This window comes from Panthera tigris, chromosome E2, assembly GCF_018350195.1.
Source record: "Panthera tigris isolate Pti1 chromosome E2, P.tigris_Pti1_mat1.1, whole genome shotgun sequence".
NCBI lineage: Eukaryota > Metazoa > Chordata > Mammalia > Carnivora > Felidae > Panthera > Panthera tigris.
Window position 1 is genome coordinate 48,986,231 of NC_056674.1, and position 17,904 is coordinate 49,004,134.

General features: G+C 52.8%; 1 protein-coding gene and 1 long non-coding RNA gene across 5 annotated transcripts in view; one reads left to right on the forward strand and one right to left on the reverse strand.

Annotated features, from left to right (window-relative positions):
* Window positions 1-17,904, reverse strand: part of FA2H (fatty acid 2-hydroxylase) — a 53,028-nt gene that overhangs the window by 10,626 nt on the left and 24,498 nt on the right. The window contains exons 2-4 of the mRNA XM_007099133.3: window positions 16,171-16,263; window positions 4,424-4,566; window positions 3,506-3,612 (exon numbers count right to left, since the gene is read on the reverse strand). Of these exons, the coding sequence (XP_007099195.2) occupies window positions 3,506-3,612; window positions 4,424-4,566; window positions 16,171-16,263 (343 nt within the window). The remainder of the gene's footprint in view (window positions 1-3,505; window positions 3,613-4,423; window positions 4,567-16,170; window positions 16,264-17,904) is intronic.
* Window positions 482-17,273, forward strand: LOC122234179. 4 transcript variants are annotated; one of them, XR_006211954.1, is made up of 7 exons: window positions 482-847; window positions 7,146-7,267; window positions 8,024-8,160; window positions 11,352-11,436; window positions 15,545-15,730; window positions 15,933-16,282; window positions 16,712-17,273. It is a non-coding gene; the product is annotated as an uncharacterized LOC122234179 (long non-coding RNA). The 4 variants fall into 4 exon arrangements; XR_006211953.1 differs by having other exon boundaries at window positions 15,616-15,730; XR_006211955.1 differs by lacking the exon at window positions 11,352-11,436.

The window sequence follows — 17,904 nt, forward strand, 5'->3', positions numbered from 1 at the left end:
CGAAAAGCCTCCGCGGACGCCCCTCATCCCCACTAGGGCTGGTTTTGAAGCTCCTGCCCCACCCTTCATATCCTATCACAGCTACCATGCTGCACCCTGGCTTGCTGGTTTTATCATTGGTCCCATTTTATGGCAAGGGAGGCCTTTCATTTGATATCTCCAGGGCTTCACACAGCAGGTGCTTGGATACTTGAGAGATGGGTGGTTGGAAGCAAGCCCCTCCGAAGGGCTGTACCCAGGTGAGGTCTGATCTGTGTCATTCTAAGGGTGGAACTGGGCCTAGAGGAAGGCAGCTTCGGGTTCTGTTGAAGGAAGTGTGGATGGCCACAGGTGGCTGCTGAGGAAGGAAGAAAGCCCAGGAAGGCAGGGAGGAGGAGGTGAGCTTCTAGCTGTTTGGAACAGAATCTAGGCCCAGCCCCATTCTGACAAAACAATGAAAGACCAAGGTGAACCTGACCTTTTGTACCAGGCTGAGCTGAGGGTGGGGGGAAGGGTGGGCAATAATCATGACCTTGGCTTGAAAGCTTCTCAAATGGGACCGTAGTGATGACTGTTGGCTCAGTGGGGAGGGAGCAGTGGCTTTCTAAAACCCCTCCCCACACAGGGCCTACCAGCCACAGAGTGGTAATTTAGAGCCAGATCCCTAAGAACTGGCACTGAGAGGAGGCTGGCTTCCTCCTCTCTACAGTTCCTGACCTGCAGCTCTGCAGGTTACTGTCCCACTGTGGTGGGCTCAGTGGGTGGCAATTCATCCGGACATCAACCTAGGCCACGTCCACATCTGGTACAAGATGCTTCCCCAACAGCTCTGTGCGAGTGGCCGCCTGACCTTGGCTGAGCTGCTCTGGTAGGCGAGGAACCCTGCTTCTAGGGAGGTCCTGACACCTTTGGGGTCCTTCAAAACACGCTGGTTTTGGCCTTTGGCTTTGCAGACGTGGGTTCAAATCCTAGCTCTGTACCACCTACCTCGGTGTTTTCTCAACAGTAAAATATCCTACACATTGTGAAAGGCTGTTGTTAGGATGGAGGGAATAGACCACCTAATTATATGATAAGTATAGATAATACACAGTAAGAATAATATATTTTCAGATAGTAATACTGATAATATAATGCTCCTCATATATAATAAGTAGCTACTATAATATTTATTTATTTATTTAGCTACTATAATTTTTAAATGGGACCATTCACATTTAGATGTGAGGCAAAATACATGTAAGTCCTAACTTGTGGTCCTACTGTGCCCATCTTCTCTTGATTCTCCTTGTAGAGTTCTGGAGGGTCCCTGGTTGAAGAAGTTCCCCAGCCCCCCGCCTCCCCCTGCCCAGAGTGCAGGAGCCCCACCTCGGTGCTCAGCTTTCCCATCAGCAGGGAGAGGACTGGACACACAGGAACATTCTGTGGCCACAGACTTTGGTCTTGACCTTGGCTCGGACTCCCACAACAGAGCCCGTTGGAGGCCTGCAGCACCACCTGGGGTGCCGCTGGGCAATGGTTCTGGCTCAGCACTCCCTCTCATCTGCTCCCAGGAACTGCTCTAGGGGCCATCCTAAGTTTCCAGAACCCCTCTGCCTTTCAGAGCATTCTCATTCACGCATCTAGGCATCTCAGCATCGCACTGGTGTCTCCGTTCAGCTTCCACTGCCTCTCGGCCTCCCGAGTCCTCTGCCTCTATTCCAGCGCCCTCTGTCCACCAGCTGCACCGGGACCCTGCTGAGCACCCCCCTGCCTCACTTCGCTGGCTCTTAGTTTCTCTGCTGGCGCCCATGCCTTGCCTGGCGAGCTTGGGGAGGAGGGAGGGATGTGGACACATCTCTCTCACGCCATCATCACTGGCATCACGGTCACAGACTCTACACTGGGCCTCTATTAGCGCATTTCAGCGCTCTGCAGAGGTCTGCGTTCAGGCCAAGCCCCCAGGTCACCCTCCCTGCCACGCAGAAGAGTCCCCTCCTATAGGTCAAGTCTCTGCCCGCCCCCTCACCCCAGCATCACCCCTGTCGGCCCATCCGGCCGGAGCTGGTACCGAGTGGCATCTCTGGAGGGCTCCTGCAGAGGGACCCGGGCCAAAGCTCTGGCATCCCCTTCCCCCTCCGGCTGCCAGCCCCGGCGGCCCAGCCACTGTTGGTGATTGTTAGGGGAGCGCCGGGTGGACAGTGGGCGATTCAGCGAGCAGGCCTTCTGAGCAACAAGCCTTGTGCTGTGCCTGAGCTATTCAGCGTGGGCAGAAAAGGGTAACCTTGGCATGTGGGGGCGTGCATATTAACCCTTGGTGACCGGGAGCAGTTTGGGGCTCAGGGGGACTTCCTGCACTTGTTCATCCCCCATCCCAACCTGGGCCAGGTGGGAAAACAGAGGCTCCCATCGCTGTGGCCAGGGCCCCTCTCACCTAAGCCATTCAGGCCCTCAACTTGTCCCCCACCCCGCAAAGGTGGGCTGGGAAGAGACATTGGAGCGTGGGGAGAAGGAGCCTGCGTCCGGCAGAGAGAGGGAGGCTCTGAAGGCACACAGTCAGGAATGGGAGACGTGCGATCAGGAGAGGAAAGCCCGCCTCACCCGCTCCCGGCACCCCTCCCCTGCCTGTCCCCTAACCTTGCCTGGGTCCAAGCCACCCACCAGGGGCTAGCATCTCCCTGAGGCAGGCTGTGCCAGGACACGGGACCATCTGTGCAGGCGGTATGTTTCTGGGGGCACAGGTAGGCGGTAAGCTTGGGAGGCAGCGGGCAGAAGTGGCCACCCCCAAACCTTAGAGACTCAGTCACATAGGCTTTTTGGAAGTTGCCCCACATTGGCCCTTCCCTCTGTCCCCTGATCCTCAAAGCTGGGGGGCACCCGACATTCACATTCTAGCCATGTGACCCTGAATCCTCACTTGACTTTTCTGAGGCATTATGTCCTTGTCTCTAAAAGGGCATGATGATAGTACCTTTCTCACGGGGATGCTGGGAGGGTTAAGTGAGGTGGTCCCTGGAACCTGACACGTGGTAAGCGCCCAATAGTGGTTAGTGGGGTTCGTACTCCAAGTCAGGGGTTCTGTTGCATGAGCTTTTGCTCAGGAGACACCGTAGGACGCTTCCAGATCTTTCTCTCCCAGGTTCTAATCTGTGCTGTGTTCAGTGGGCCACTTTGAGTTAAGCTCTCAGCTGTGCATCTAGTGAAATGATTTCATTTTGGTTTCTTTGACAGTCCCAAGTCATACGTTTTCTAGTATTACACTCAGCAAGAAGCCCTCTCCTTCATTGCTACGCCTCCTGATGAAATAATTTCGTTTAGTTTCTGCTCACGTGTTGTTGTTGTTGTTGTTGTTGTTTTTATCCATGTGGGGCTGCAGTCGGGGGAGCCTTACAGTTTTCTTTGTCTATTGCTACAGATAGGTCTCATTTACAAATGTTTGTGAGGTGGTTTGGGGTTCTGTGTTATTCAAAATTCAGGACTAGAGACACCACTGAAATTTCCTGCCTCCAGGACCCAGGGGAGCAAATCAGGAAGGAACCAACATTACCTGTGGAGAAGGAAGCAAAGAGTCGAACGTTGCCCTGGGCAAAGGTTCGGTAGTAGGACCAGCTGAGGTACAGCACCAGGGGTATCCAGATGAGGGGGACAGAGTACCTGCAGGGGGATCCTCAGGGTGAGAAAAATACATGCATAGGGGCTCGACAGGGTTCAGCTTCCCCAGAGACGCATCGCTCAACTAGAGGAAGGAGTAAATGATACCAAAGCATGTGCGGAAAGCATATGGAGACATAGAGTCAAAGGGACACTGCTTTGGGGATGGGGAGAAGAAAAGAAGAGAGAGGCTGTAAGTCTATCTCCGTCTGTCTCTGAAGTGAGTTACTGGCAGAAAAGAATTGCATCCCTGTGGCTAGACTCTGTGCCGCTGGATTGATGCCGACCTCTTGTGGCAAAGAAGCCAATTGCAGGCAAAATTGTTCCCATGGGCTTTCCAGGCTGGAAAACCCTCCTAAGAGTCTGGAATAGAACAGGGGTGGCTGTTCTATTGAGCCTGGGTGGCTCAGTTGGTTAAGCATCTGACTCAATTTCAGCTCAGGTCATGACCTCACGGTTGTGGGATCAATCGTGGTGTTGGGCTTAGCATGAAGCCTGCTTGGGATTCTCTCTCCCCCTTGCTATGCCCCTCCTCCACTCATGCTCTCTCTTAAAATAAATACATAAACTCAAAAAAAAAAGAATGAGGTGACATTTAAAGTGGCTTCTGGCTACATGTTAGGTTGCCACTCACTCAATGGATAAACCAAGCATAGGAATGGATTGTATCTATGGCACGTTCCACTATCCCCAAGAGTTTACACTACAGCTCTGGGCTCTGGAGAGGGACCCAACTGTCCCTTCCCCTTCTGTATCCGACTGGCGGCAGCAGGAGAGAAGGACAGCCCCACCATGGGCCCAGAGCAGGGCTCACCAGGCAGTCTTGGAGAGGGCCTCGATGAGGTCGGAGTGGAAGAGGCGGATGGGCCTGGTCACTGGCTGGTGGACCCACTCGTCATACTTCTCTCCCAAGTGGCCTACCTGCCACAGCAGGGGCTTCCGCCAGTCTACCAAATCCTGCAAGAGACAAAGTCAAGTGGACTTGATATTCACACCTGTGCACATTCACTCTCCCATTTTCTGGTACAATATCCCAATCTCCATCCCCCACCTAAGCTCACATGATCTGTACCCACCCCTCCACTTCAATGATCCTAGAACTGACCAAGACACTCATCTCAGCCTTCCAGTCACAGAAACGGGACCCAGGACAGGTCCATGACCTAAGCCGGTGCAATGAGCTGTCAGACACCCTTTCTTCCTGCTGGGGTTGCTAAGCTGGCACAGCACGACCCTGGAGTTGCTAGCAGACTTGGTCAACACAGAGGATGGCCAACCTAGGAGCTAGAGACACTGAATCTGGGTCATGACACCCGAGCACCCGGATTCAACCACACCCGAAGACTGAAGTCTCGCCCAGAACCCTTTAGGTACAGAAGCCTCAGACAACAGGCCTGCTCTCTCGGCTGAAGGTGGGGCAAAAGGTGCAGCATCAGTCTGAGGACACAGCTGTGGGGGTCCACGTCTGCATCGTATAGGCATGTTTAGAATCCAGGCCTGCATGTTGATGAATTGGAGGTGATGCGCTGTTGGAATTCTCCAGTGTTAACTTTGGAGCTCTGTATCCGATTGGGACAAGAGTGGCGTGGAGCCTTTATGGTCAGCAACCCAGTAAACCTCACACAGAGTGAAGGCTGTTGGACACCGTTTTGAAGGTCATGGCTGGCAGCCGACACAGGTCTTTTCTGATAGCACAGCAGTGCTGAAGCCGGAAGTTGCGATGAGATTTTGGTAGGAGAGAGACCCTAAGCTTTCCGTACATCTTTGCTCTTCTCCGCTGTAATTTTTATTTCTTTGCACATTTTGAGCATGAACACTTGATGTGACGTTGTAGCAAGTGATGCATGACTTGCCTTCCACATCTAGCTTTAGTCCCTCAAACCCATGGCCAGGTCGTGGGCATGGACTTACTTTAGATACGAATGGGAAAAAAAGTCTATGATAGGCATATTAAGTCTGCAATTTTATGAAGTTAGCTAGAGAAAATAAATTATTTGGCCCCTGCAAAAATGAAAACAAAAACAATAAAAAGCAAAAAAACTATATTAGTGGGGCACCAGGGTGGCTCACTCGGTTAAGCGTCCGACTTCAGCTCAGGTCATGATCTCGTGGTTTGTGAATTTGAGCCTCATGTCGGGATCTGTGCTTATAGCTCAGAGCCTGGAGCCTACTTTGGATTCTGTGTCTCCCTCTCTTTCTGCCCCTCCCCCACTCGTTCTCTCTCTCTCTCTCTCTCTCTCTCTCTCAAAAATAAACATTTAAAAATTAAAAAAGAAACTGTAGTAGCAATCTCTCTCTCTCAAAAATAAACATTTAAAAATTAAAAAAAAAAAACTGTAGTAGCAATAAAATAGGCCTTTTCCCTTTTACCATGGGCTTTCTTCTTGATATTGGTCTGGATGATTCATTCATTCACCCATTCAAACTATTATTCATTCAAAAATTTGCTTGATATTTCATATATGTGTATATTTTTATGCAAGCAGCTGGGAAAAAGAAATGGAAATGTAAGAGACCATCTTTGCTTTATATAGCTTACTGCTTAATTGGAGTTGACTGTAGAGTCAGGCCTAGGTGCAATTCCTGCCTCCATCACTTACTGTGTGACCTTAGGCAAATTACTTGACTTCTCTGAGCCTCAGTTTTCCCAGCTATGAGATGGAAGTAATGATACCCGCATAAAGTGTTCAGCAAGCTAAAACACGCCAGGGGAGGGGCGCCTGGGTGGCTCAGTCAGTTAAACGTCTGACTTTGGTTCAGGTCATGATCTCACGGTTTGTGGGTTCGAGCCCCACATCAGGCTCTGTGCTGACCGCTTGCTCGGAGCCTGGAGCCTGCTTCGGATTCTCTGTCTCCTTCTCTCTCTGCCCCTCCCCCACTTGGGATCTGCCTCTCTCTGTATCTCAAGAATAAATAAATGTAAAACTTTCTAAAAAACAATAACAACAACAACAACAAACACACCAGGTGAGATAGTTTAGTGGTGATGCAAGCAGACTGAGATTAGAAGGCAGAATGATTGGCACCAACGCCTGGGTCCAGGGTAGGAGAAAGGCCTTGCAGAAAACCTAGGGTTTGGGTTAGAGCCCACAAAGCATGGAAGACTTGGAAAGAAGAGGGGAAGGGTGCAGGAGGAGATATGGAGTTGAGATTATGACCTATGGAGGTCAACTCTATGGAGTTGAGACTGTGGCCTATCTGTTATTTTGACACTAGTCTGCAGGGCAGTAGGAAGAAATCTGTTGTTGGTCTTAGATGACAGAACACCCAGTACCAGGCCCAGGAGTTGGTACTTTATCCTCCAGGCCAACTGTCTCCAGGGTGGGGTGTATGCATCCCCTAGGGGTACTCAAGGCTGGTCCACAGATGCAGGGAGAAAATTTTAGAGACTCTTTCTGTTTGTGACACATTTATCTCATCTTTAAACCATGTATGGATATTTTCTAATACAAGAGTACATTAGCACATGCAAATAATTTAGAGATAATTAAAATAGACATGTAATGGACAAGGTGCTCTAAATGTTCTACTCATAGGGATGCAAGATCAAAAAAGCCCGGAAGCCGCAGCTCTAGGAAACGCAAAGCCCTTGAAGGTTTCTGAGGAGTCCGCATATTGAAGAAGATTAATCTGGGCGCAAATCAGTAAACCACAACCGGTAAAGAACAATGAACTTGTAGTGAGAGACCACTTTCAAAGCCAGCCATGTATCAGCCATGGGCAAGTGCCTTTACCTCTTGGAGCTCCTAGGCTCTGGCATCTGTAAGGCTGGGTGTGCCCTGACCTTCCACCCACAATAGGAGAGGGGGTCAGATGCGTCCAGTGCATGGTGGGTGTCAATACATGTCCAAAATAAGGGAGTTAGGCAGTGTCAGGAAAGTAAGAGTGTGTACGTGGAGGAAGAGCACTCGCGCCTGGGACAAGGAGTCAACAGTGGTTCAGAGACCCGCTTTCCCGCGTCCCTGGCTGGAACGTCATCCTTGCACAGGCCTCCGTGCCAAAGCTGGTGTGGCTTCAGTAGATCCCAGCCCTGCCAGAGGCGAAACTAGCCCCATTATCACAGCCTTGGAGCAGGGTTTAGGGGCCTCAGGGCCAACAGGGAATTCACTGGGCATTCTTTCTGTGCCTGTGACCAGGGAGGAAAGGCCCCGAATCTCTGTGGTTCCTGCCATGTGAACTTGGTGATTCCCAGGTGGTGGCTGCCTTCCTGCTTCTCAGGCTAGAAGATGACTCATGTCAGCCTGGAGCCATCCATCCAGCACCAGTTATACCTGGCGATCACCCAAACCTCACCTGGCCCCAGCTCCCTTCCTGGCCCCAGTCCCCAAGTCTCCTTGACTTTCTCCCTTGGTTCTAGCAGCAGATAGATTCATTGGGTACACACTGTCTCATTCCTTCCATTCCTCTGCCTTAGGTCTCTACACACGCACATACACAGCACCATCGCCACCAGGAAAAAGAACTGGAGGAACCAGCTAGTGGCCTTTGTTTACACCTTATCTTGCAGCACCTTCAGAGCCCCACCTCAGAGGAAGCTAAGCCGGGGTCATGGTGAGAGCTCGAGGCTTTGTCCCAGTTGCAATAACCTTAGAACTAACATTCACAGGGCATTTGTCATCTGCATATTCATCATGTACCAAGCACGGTTCTAAACATCTTACGTGAATTAAATAATTTGACCCTTGCCATACCCCTAACTAGGTAGCTACTATTATTATTGTTATTTTGCAGATGGGAAACGAAGGTGGGTAACTTGCCCAGGGTTGCCCAGTTACATCTTTTTGATGAGTTGGCTCCTTTATCATTGGGAAATGGCCATTTTGGTCCCTGGTGATACTTTTATCCAAAGCCCACTTCGTCCGATTTTAATAGAGTCGCACTGGGCTTTTTTATGCTTGGTGTTTGTATGGTCTATCTTTTCCTACCCTTTTACTTTCCTCTTGCATTTGTCTTTACATTTAAAGAGCATCTCTTGCAGACAGCATACAGTTGGGTCTTGCTTTTTTATCTAGTCAGACAATCTCTGCCTCGTAATTGGAGTGTTTGGTCTATTTACATTTAATGCTGGGGTAGGTCTACTACCTTCTTTACTACCTTGTTTTCTATTTGTCTCCTCCACTTTTCTTTCTTGTCTTGTTTGCATTAATCAAGTATTTAAAAATATGCTATATTATAATCTCTATTGGCTTTTTAGCTATGTTTTTGTATTTTTCCTCCAGCTATGCTCTAAGGATGATAATATGCATATTTAACCTATCACCATCTATCTTTTTTTTTTAATTTTTTTTTAATGTGTTTATTTGTTTTTGAGACAGAGAGAGACCGAGCATGAGCAGGGGAGGGGTAGAAAGAGGGGGAGACACAGAATCTGAAGCGGGCTCCAGGCTCTGAGCTGTCAGCACAGAGCCCGACGCGGGGCTTGAACTCACGGAGCGTGAGATCATGACCTGAGCTGAAGTCAGACGCTCAACCGACTGAACCACCCAGGTGCCCCTATCACCATCTATCTTGAACGAACCCCCTGGATTTTATATGTTCCATTTTTGCATGTTACACACAACACTCTATGCCTGTACACTTAGTTCAGACTTAGCTACCTTAGACAATGAACGTTTCTAGCTATATATAACACAAGGGTATGGCCAGGCAGGCCTCTCTCTCAGCCTAGCAGTGGTTTGGGCAAATTTTTGCCTGTTGATCCATTTTGCCCTTATTTCATAAAGTGAGTAGAAAACAGCATAGGATTTATAAGCTTAATTCAGTTGAGACACAGGAAGAATGTCTAGGTGAGCAGCAAGCTGGGAATCTAGCCTGAATCTTATACCCCATTGCAAAGGGAACAGAACAAAAGGACAGAGCAGGTGTGCAGAGCTGGTTGTTTACAGGTGGGGTAGATAGGGCCAGCTCCCTCAGCTCCCCCCCCCCCCCCAACATGGGCATCTCTTGTTTGATGTCCTGTGGCCCACCTGGTCTTTGGACATGACTTTGGTTCCTTCCTGGGTAGGCCGGTGGGTACTGGCCATGTACGAATGGAAGACTTGCTATCTAGAGTTGGTCACAAGGCTGCCTCCGACCTGATCACTGGCCTTGGAGGACCTCAAACCTGGCTCCATGTCTAGCCCACAGTACATTTCTGTGAGGGAGCCCTCCTTGGTGCCAGGGAGGGCCATGTCACTCTGGGGGCTGAGGCACTGCCCTGAAAGAATCCCAAGGAGGCTCATTTTCCCCTCTGCAAACATCCCCCTCAGTCCTCAATAGCCAACACCTGTATTTCCACTACTGGAGCATTAGCTACTATTCCAGGGGAAGTAAAGCGAGCCTTCCATGCAAGTATAGAAATCCAGGCCCACTGCCCTCCTCCCCATTTTATGGGTCAGGGCATTGTGGCCCAGAGGGTACAAGTGACCCTTGAGATGGGACCGGTTGGTCCTGGGGCAGGGGTGACCCCGCCACCCCCCCTTCCCTCCACACAATCTCCTAGGAGCTGGCACATTCACCATATGCTCAACCTTCAGTTAGATACACATGCACTGACAGGGTGTCTTTTCTCAATTCTCTTCCAGCCCCAAACCCTGCCCGAGAAAGTGTCAGCTGGATGCTAATGCGTCCAACACCTCTCACTTACTGGGTCATTTCCAACATGGCAGCTGGCTGGGAACTGGTCTTGAGAAGGGAGGATGGTAGAGGAGAGCTCCGAATCCGGGGAGATGGGAAGGGTCTCAAAGTAAATTTCACTTCCTCGTCTCCCCAGCTGAGGACCCTTAATCCTCCCATACAAATGGCTCTCTTCCTTCCCCTTCCAAGCTGGCCCCAGGTCCTGGCCCCTCCCCACCTCTATGTCCTGGGGCTCTGCGGAACAAGGAACTACAAGGAAAAAGATCTGCAGCCTTTGTCTGGTCCTGAGTGGGGAAAGGAGGGGGGAACAGACCACTGACCACACTTCCAGTTCCCAGGCATCTGGGGGTTTCCATAGCAACCTTCTCAATAACAAATCCTCCTTTTTCAAATGCGGCACCTGATGCTCAGAGACAGCAAGTCATTCACTCAGGGGTGCCCAGCTAAAACTGACGGCATGGGTGAGGGTGAGGATGTATCCAGAAACTGTTTGTTGGGGAGGGGGGTGGTCATTTAATGAACTCAAAAATCCTGAGCTACAGGCTGGGCCCCGGAAAACACATGTAAATGGGGACAAATTTGGCCCAGAGTCCTACGCCCCTCCCCCACCCGGCTCTGCCCTTGACCCAAGGGTGGGGGAGGGCTCTCCCGGGCTATGTCTGGAATGCAGCTGCAGCAAGGCCTGCAGGGGGAAAGGGCAGCCTGCTGCCCAGAGGGAGCCTGGAAGGGTTTGCATGCTGCCAGGGTTGGAAGGGAGCCTTCTCTGCTCCCCAGATCCCCCTCCCCGCCAGGCGGCACAGGGGTCTGCTGGCACAGAACTCTTCTGAGGGCCAGCCCCAGCTCAGGAGTGGCAAACTGGGAATCTGCTCTTCCCCGGACAGGGCACGTGTGGGGAAAGGGGACAGCAGCTCTGTGCCAGCAGCTCCTCCCGCAGCCATAACCTAAGGCAATTGTTTAAAGAAATGTCCACCCAAACCGCAGAGCTGCTGAGCTCATAGCTCCAGGGATGGCTTCTGAGCCAGAAAGGTGGAGGATGGGCTTCTAACCAGCAGTGGCCAGTGGGGAGGGGAGTGAGGGCTAGAAGCTCTACAAGAATCCTGGCCACTGTTCCTTTATCCTTGTCACAGGTCCCCTGGGCTCAGACTTCATGTCCGTTATCCTACATAAATTGCGATTATGAGAACTGGAGCCTGACATGGTCCCATTTTACAGGTGAGGAGACTGAGGTCAGATGCTCAGTGGTATATGCTGCAGGGGGGACATGCGCCCAAGCCAGCACAGCTCCACAGCCCGAGGTCTCAAAGGGCCAGGAGGCCTCCTATCAGCTGGCTAGGCGCCGCCATGACTGTGAATTCGTCAGCACAGAGGCTTTGAGGGGCCCAAAGGAGGCCTTATGGGGTGGCTGGAGGCCTGTCCTGTACAGTCTAACTAGGGGTTCCCAGCTGGACAAGCTCAAACCCACAAAGGCAGGTCTGGACCACCCACCTCCACCCTATACCCCGGGGGAAGTGGTGGCTTCCCCCATGAGGGTTCAGAGATAAGAGTGGTTGGGGAGCAGGAGGTGAGGGCCAGACCCCAGGGAGAGAGGTTTGGCCATGTCATACAGAAAGCCAATGGGAACTCAATCCTCAAGGCTGAAGAACCCGGAGGGGACCTGCCCTGCCCCCACCCCCATCCCAAAGCAAGGTGGGCTCTTCTTTAACCCTTTCTATACCCTTTCCTACACTCTGGGCAGCCTGGCTTTCTTGACACCTACCCTGGGGAGGGTCAAGGTGAGACATGAGGCCCAAGGAGACCCAAGGTGACCAGGGGACAGAATGCTGGGAGGTGAGCCAGGCCTGCACCCACAGTGTTGAGGTTGACCCTTCCCCAGATGTGGGCTGGCCAAGGGGCCCTTGTCTGGATCCAGGGGCTATTCTCCCCTGTTCTCAGTGACATATCCGGGTGTGCTGAAAAGCTAACCTATGCAGCCAACGTCAACATCTTTGTAGGCGCAGGGGAACCCCGGAGCAGCCCCTGATGCCGAGGGTCCTGTGTGTGGGGACGTGTGTATAGACCTAGGGTTAGAGAGCTTCCCAGTGCTTATTGATTCGTGACACACCTGGATGGATGGTTCTACCGGTTTCTTAGGGGAAGAGAGTGGGCCTCACCCCCTGGTAGCCTGTGGAGCTAGAGCACTTCTGTCTCAAGGCAAGATGGGAAGGAAGACTATACCTCAGCCTCCACCCTCCCTTCTGCCCTCCCCTCCCCCAGTACAGGCCTCAGGGTCTTATTCATGGCCAGCTGTCAGGGTGGAAGGGGCCCAGGACACATGGAAGGAACAGGTCAGGGGAGGGGGCTCAACAGCCCTGTGGTTACAGGCAGGGCCACTGAGCCAACCAGCAGAGTCACTTGGGACAGGAGCCCTCAGCTCTTCCTCATTAGTAAAACCAGGATCATTTTTTTTTTTTTAAGTTTATTTGTTTTGAAAGAGAGAGAAAAAAAGACAGAGACAGACACAGCATGAGTAGGGGAGGGACAGTCAGAAAGACAGAATCCCAAGCAGGCTCTAGTCAGCATAGAGCCCAACACAGGGCTCGAACCCATGAACCATGAGATCATGACCTGAGCTGAAATCAAGAGCCAGAGCTTAGCTGACTGAGCTACCCAGGTGCTCCAAATCAGGATCATTCTAATCCTTATCTTGTCCTGGTGTTCAAATGATTGGATCAGACAATAGACAATGTATGTAAAGTGCTCAGCCCGGCATCTGGCGCTTGGTAAGAGCTCAATGAAAGAAGCGTTAATTCAGGGCTAACTCCGCTTCCCCGGGGGGATCTGGGCTGGGAACTTTTGCAAACCCCTCGAATCCCTCCAGTTCTGATTCTTGGGAGGCTGGCCCCCAAAGTGGGGAGGGTGGAGGAGGCTGGGGGTGCAGAGAGACTGAAATGGACACAGTCGAGCGGTGAAAAGAGGCAGTGGAACAAATAGGTGCATCTAGAAGCCAGGAGCAGTGGGCGGCTCCGGCCACCTATACGGAGACAAGCTCCAGGCTGGCTGGGGTCCAGAACACGGGGAGAGACATGCAGGGGCTAGTGTAGGGTGAGGAGCTACAGTGTGGTTTCTCATCCCACAAGGAAGCTGGGCATGACTGAGTGATCCAGGGAATGATTTAGAAATTGTTCCAGTAAAATCCCATGCAGAGCCTGAAAGTCAGCCGATATTGCACCCGTAGGCAGGGCGAGGCACCCTGGGCTTGCTTCCTGGCCCTTTCAGAACCTTCCGCCCTTTGCCCAGGTACCCCCACCTCAGTTTCCCCTCATTCTTTCCAGAACAGCCCACTCTGTCCTCCAGCTTCCAGGCCCTTCCTTAGCAGCCCCCCAGAGGGGCTCCCTTGAACGCACGAAGGGTTAACTTTGGCAAGTCCTGCCCTAAGAGCGGTGTCCAAGTCCACGCCAGGCCCGGGACCCTGGCTGAGTCAAAGCTACTGCCCTGTTGGCCTCTCTCCTCAGCTCCTCAAGGTCCAGACCCAACGGACGCCCCCAAGCCCCTGGCCTGGGGCAGAAACAGGTGTAGGGTCTAAATCAGACCAGGGGCTTAAGGGCTCGCCAAGCCTCTCCACTCCCCCAAAGGGACTGGGATTGAACCTGTGGTAGACGAATGCAAAAATAAGGAAAAGTGGGCACCTGGTTCAGTCAGCTGAGCATCTGACTCTTGATGTCAGCTCAGGTCATGATCCGACCTGGTTTGTGAGATTAAGCCCCATGTGGGTCTCTGCAGTGACAACGCTGAGCCTGCTTGGGATTCTCTCTCCCTCTCTCTCTCTGCCCCTCCTCAGCTCACATTCTCTCTTTCTTTCTCTCTCTCTCAAAATAAATAAATAAACTTAAAAAAAAAATAAGAAAGAGCAAGCCAGGCACTGTTCACTCTCCCTGGGAAGCCCAGCTCTCCAGGCTGAGCCCCACCGCTCCCAGTGGGGCTGGGGGCCCCTTCCCAGGGCAGGTCTCCAAGCCCTCTCTCAGCCGGAGACACAGGAGGAGGGGGGAGGAGGAAGAGAGAAAGTGTGTGAAAGAATGACAGAGGGGCAGGGAAGGTGAGTCAGGCTGGGCTGCCAGGAGCCAGGAGCAGGCCCTGGGAGGGGAGGAGGAGGGAGGCCTCTCTTCCACTCTGGTGGGGAGCGGGGCTGGTGGGGAGCGGGGCACGGGGCACATGGAGGAACAGGACTTGATTTCCCCTCCCCCTGCCACATACAGGGACACGGCTGGAGTCAGCCTTGAACCTGCAGCCTGGGGAGACTGAGAGGACCCTGCCCCAGGGCGGGGCTGGCAACTCGAGATCCCCTTGTCCCCTGGGGTGCCGGGGTGGCCCAGTCTGTTAAGCGTCAGACTTTGGCTTGGGTTGTGTGTTCATGGTTCGGTTCGTGAGTTTGAGCCTGCATTGGGCTCTGCGCTGACAGTGTGGAGCCTGCTTGGTGGGGCCCGGGGGGGGGGGGTGACTCTTCCTCTCTGCCCATCCCCGGCTCTCGCTCGCGTGCTCTTCTCTTCAAATAAATAAATAAACTTAAAAAAAAAAAAAAAAAGAATCCCCTTGTCCCCAGCCAGCCTCCCTTGGCAGTCCCCTCCCTTCCAGGATCATTCTCTCTGATTCTCTCTTGCCTCCGTGCCACAGGGCTGCCCACGTCCATCCAGTCCTGGTTGGCTCTCTCTTTATTGCCTTTCCTACACTCAACCCTCCAGGCCAAGCTCACGGGCCCCAAGCATCCCTCTTCGCTGCTCCTTTCCAGACCACCCAGCCGCTGAGCCCTGAGCTGGACATCCGCAGCTCACTCTCTGGGCCTGCCCTCATCCCCACACCCTTCCCCCCACTTCAGCTGCTCCTCTTTTTCCAGGATGAGGCCCTGACGCCACAGCTTCCGGGGTCCCTGTCCCATTCAAGCTGGCTGTCTCCTCATCCGTCCTACCCATGTGCGGAACAAGTCCAAGCCCCCAAAACTTCCAGAGAAGACACCCAAGGGGCATCTTTGCCATGGGCTGAGGGGCTCCCCCAGAGGCAGTGGCAGTTCCCATGTGACAGATGCTGTCTCCGGGTTCCCGGGGTCCTTCCTGAAAGGGGCCCAGGAAACAAGCAGCTTTGTGGATCCTCCCCACCTCTGGCCACCTATGTTCTCTGGGTGTGCTTCTCACATCTCTCCAAGTTGTAATAACTGTTGGCCGGGATGCTCTGTCCTCCCCAGCAGGTTGTGTGCTCCTTGGGGGTGGAGGCCTGTCCTGTTGTCTCCTGACCCTGGTGTCCAGCACAGGTAGGGGACATTCATGGATGTGCACGGTGGTGTCTATTCCAGGCTTGGGACAGTTCCACAACCCAGGTTGGAGGGAAATGGCGCTCAGGTCTGGTTCCCCCCAGATCTCCCAGGTGATACAGCTTCTACCCCTGTTCCACTGAACGACCTCACTTCCACTGTGACCCGTCAGCTCATCCAGGATTCCTCAAACCAGCATGTGTGACCCGCTTCATCACAGCAGGAGAGGTCAGGTGCCACGGATGGATGTTGTAAATGGTGCCAGCTGTCTCCCCCGGGGCCTCAAGGCTCCCCCCTCCCCCCACCCCTCCCCTGTATGGGCCGGTGACCCCTGAGAGTGATTATTAGCGCCTGGGGGCAGCTCTGCCCTGCAGGCTGGTCAAGCTGGGTTTGTCTGGACCTTCTGAACTTGTCATTGTGTTCTTCTCAGCCCCAGGCTCTGTGGGAGACCACCCTCTGGGGTGTTTGGTCCGAAGAACCCCCGTGTGCGCAGTTTCCCCACACCCACCACCTCGGCTCCGGTTTGCTTTCGCGCTATGAATGTCTGCTTCCCCATCTCAACGCTCCTGGGAGGATGTCACAAACACGCACAGCCTCTGGCTCCACACACTCCCGCCTTGGCCCCAGGAGCCCCCGATCATCTCCCAGCCCTGCCCTCTGCCAGCTACCTTGTCCCAGTCCACCACTTTGAACTTTGGCTCCATCAAAGGGTCTGTCTTCTGAGTGTTCACAGAGGTCACAGTCCCGTTCTCCACGGAGCCCTGGGGAGAGAAGATACAGGTGGTTATCTATGGTGCTGGGGTGAGAGTGGGGGGAAGGGAGCAAGGAGCCAGCCCAAGGCGAGGCAGCCCACAGCGACGAGAGCCTCTTGCTGGGGCAGGGTGGGCGGAAATCAAGGACACCGAGTGCATCTGAAAATAGGTAGACGCTACTTGTGTTGTTCTCCGCACTTTTCTCCTCCTTTTAAAAAATAATTTCTGTAAGAACAAGAGGCAGAAAGGTATGGGAGAGAAAGAAAGCTGGCAGAGAGGCTGTAGGAAGTTAGAGCCCTCAGTGGGTATGCTGTGGGCAAGGGAGTCCCTGCCAGCCTCTCTCTCTCTCTAGGTCCCTGGCAGGTGTCAGGCAGAGGGAGGCACAGGGTGGCACCCTGGGCACCTGGTAGGCTCACTGTGCCGTTCCAGTGACCACCGCACCTCCCTCCCTTCCCAGGAATTGCAGAGCCCGTGGGTCGCAGGCTGGGGCAGCTAGGTCCACATGCCCATAAGAAATGCAGCCCAGAGAAGAAGACGGTCCCTCTAGGAGCTCCCATGTGTGGGTCAGCAGCTGTACATGGGGCAGAACTGGCAGAGAGGTGCCCAGATGGGCTCAAGGTGAAATCGAAGTCGCAGAGAAGCCAAGTCAGAAGGAAATGGAATTGTGGAATGTACCAGGAAAGTCACATGGCTGCAGCTGGCCCTGACGTCATGGGGTGGTGGTGAGGAGGCTGGGGAGGGCAGGAGAGAGGTGGGGAGAGCAATGCCACTGGGAGGCCTGCCCTCAGATGCCCCGTGACTAAAGCATACTGTGGTGCTGGTGACCGTGGTGGGGACCCCGGAAGCAGGGTACTTGGCAAGGACTGAGGAGCCGAAGCAGCCCTCTGGGGTTTCTATTGGCACAATTCTTACGTTTTTGCTTCCAAACGAACCAAGAGAAACTGGGGGTGACGGCGAAGCTGGCATTCTCTGGGGAAACCCATATCAACCCAAGTAAAAGTAGACTTCTGTGGTCCTGTCTTGGGGTGGATGTGTCAGTGTTTTTAGTCTGGGTCACCGTACTGATACCTGAATTCTTTTTTCTTTTCTTTTTTCTTTTCTTTTCTTTTCTTTTCTTTTCTTTTCTTTTCTTTTCTTTTCTTTTCTTTTCTTTTCTCTTTTCTTTTCTCTTTATTTCTCCCTTCCTTTCTTTGCTTTTCTTCCTTCCTTCAATGTTTTTAAAGTTTATTTACTTATTTATTTAGAGAGAGCACGCGCAGTGGTGGGGCAGAGAGAGAGGGAGAGAGAGCGGATCCCAAGCAGGCTCTGCACGGTCAGCACAGAGCCGGATGCGGGGCTTGAACTCATGAACTGTGACATCATGACCTGAGCCAAAATCAGGAGTCAGATGCCTAACCGACTGAGCCACCCAGGCACCCCTTGAATTCTTAGAAAAGGATCTTGGAGCACCTGGGTGGTTCAGTTGGTTGAGCGTCTGACTTCGGCTCAGGTCATGATTTCACGGTTTGTGAGTTTGAGCCCCCCATTGGGCTCTGTGCTGAGTGTGCAGAGCCTGCTTCATATCCTCTGTCTCCCTCTCTCCCTGCCCCTCCCCCACTTGCTCTCTCTTAAAAATAAACATTAAAAAATTATAAAAAAGGATCTCGAATG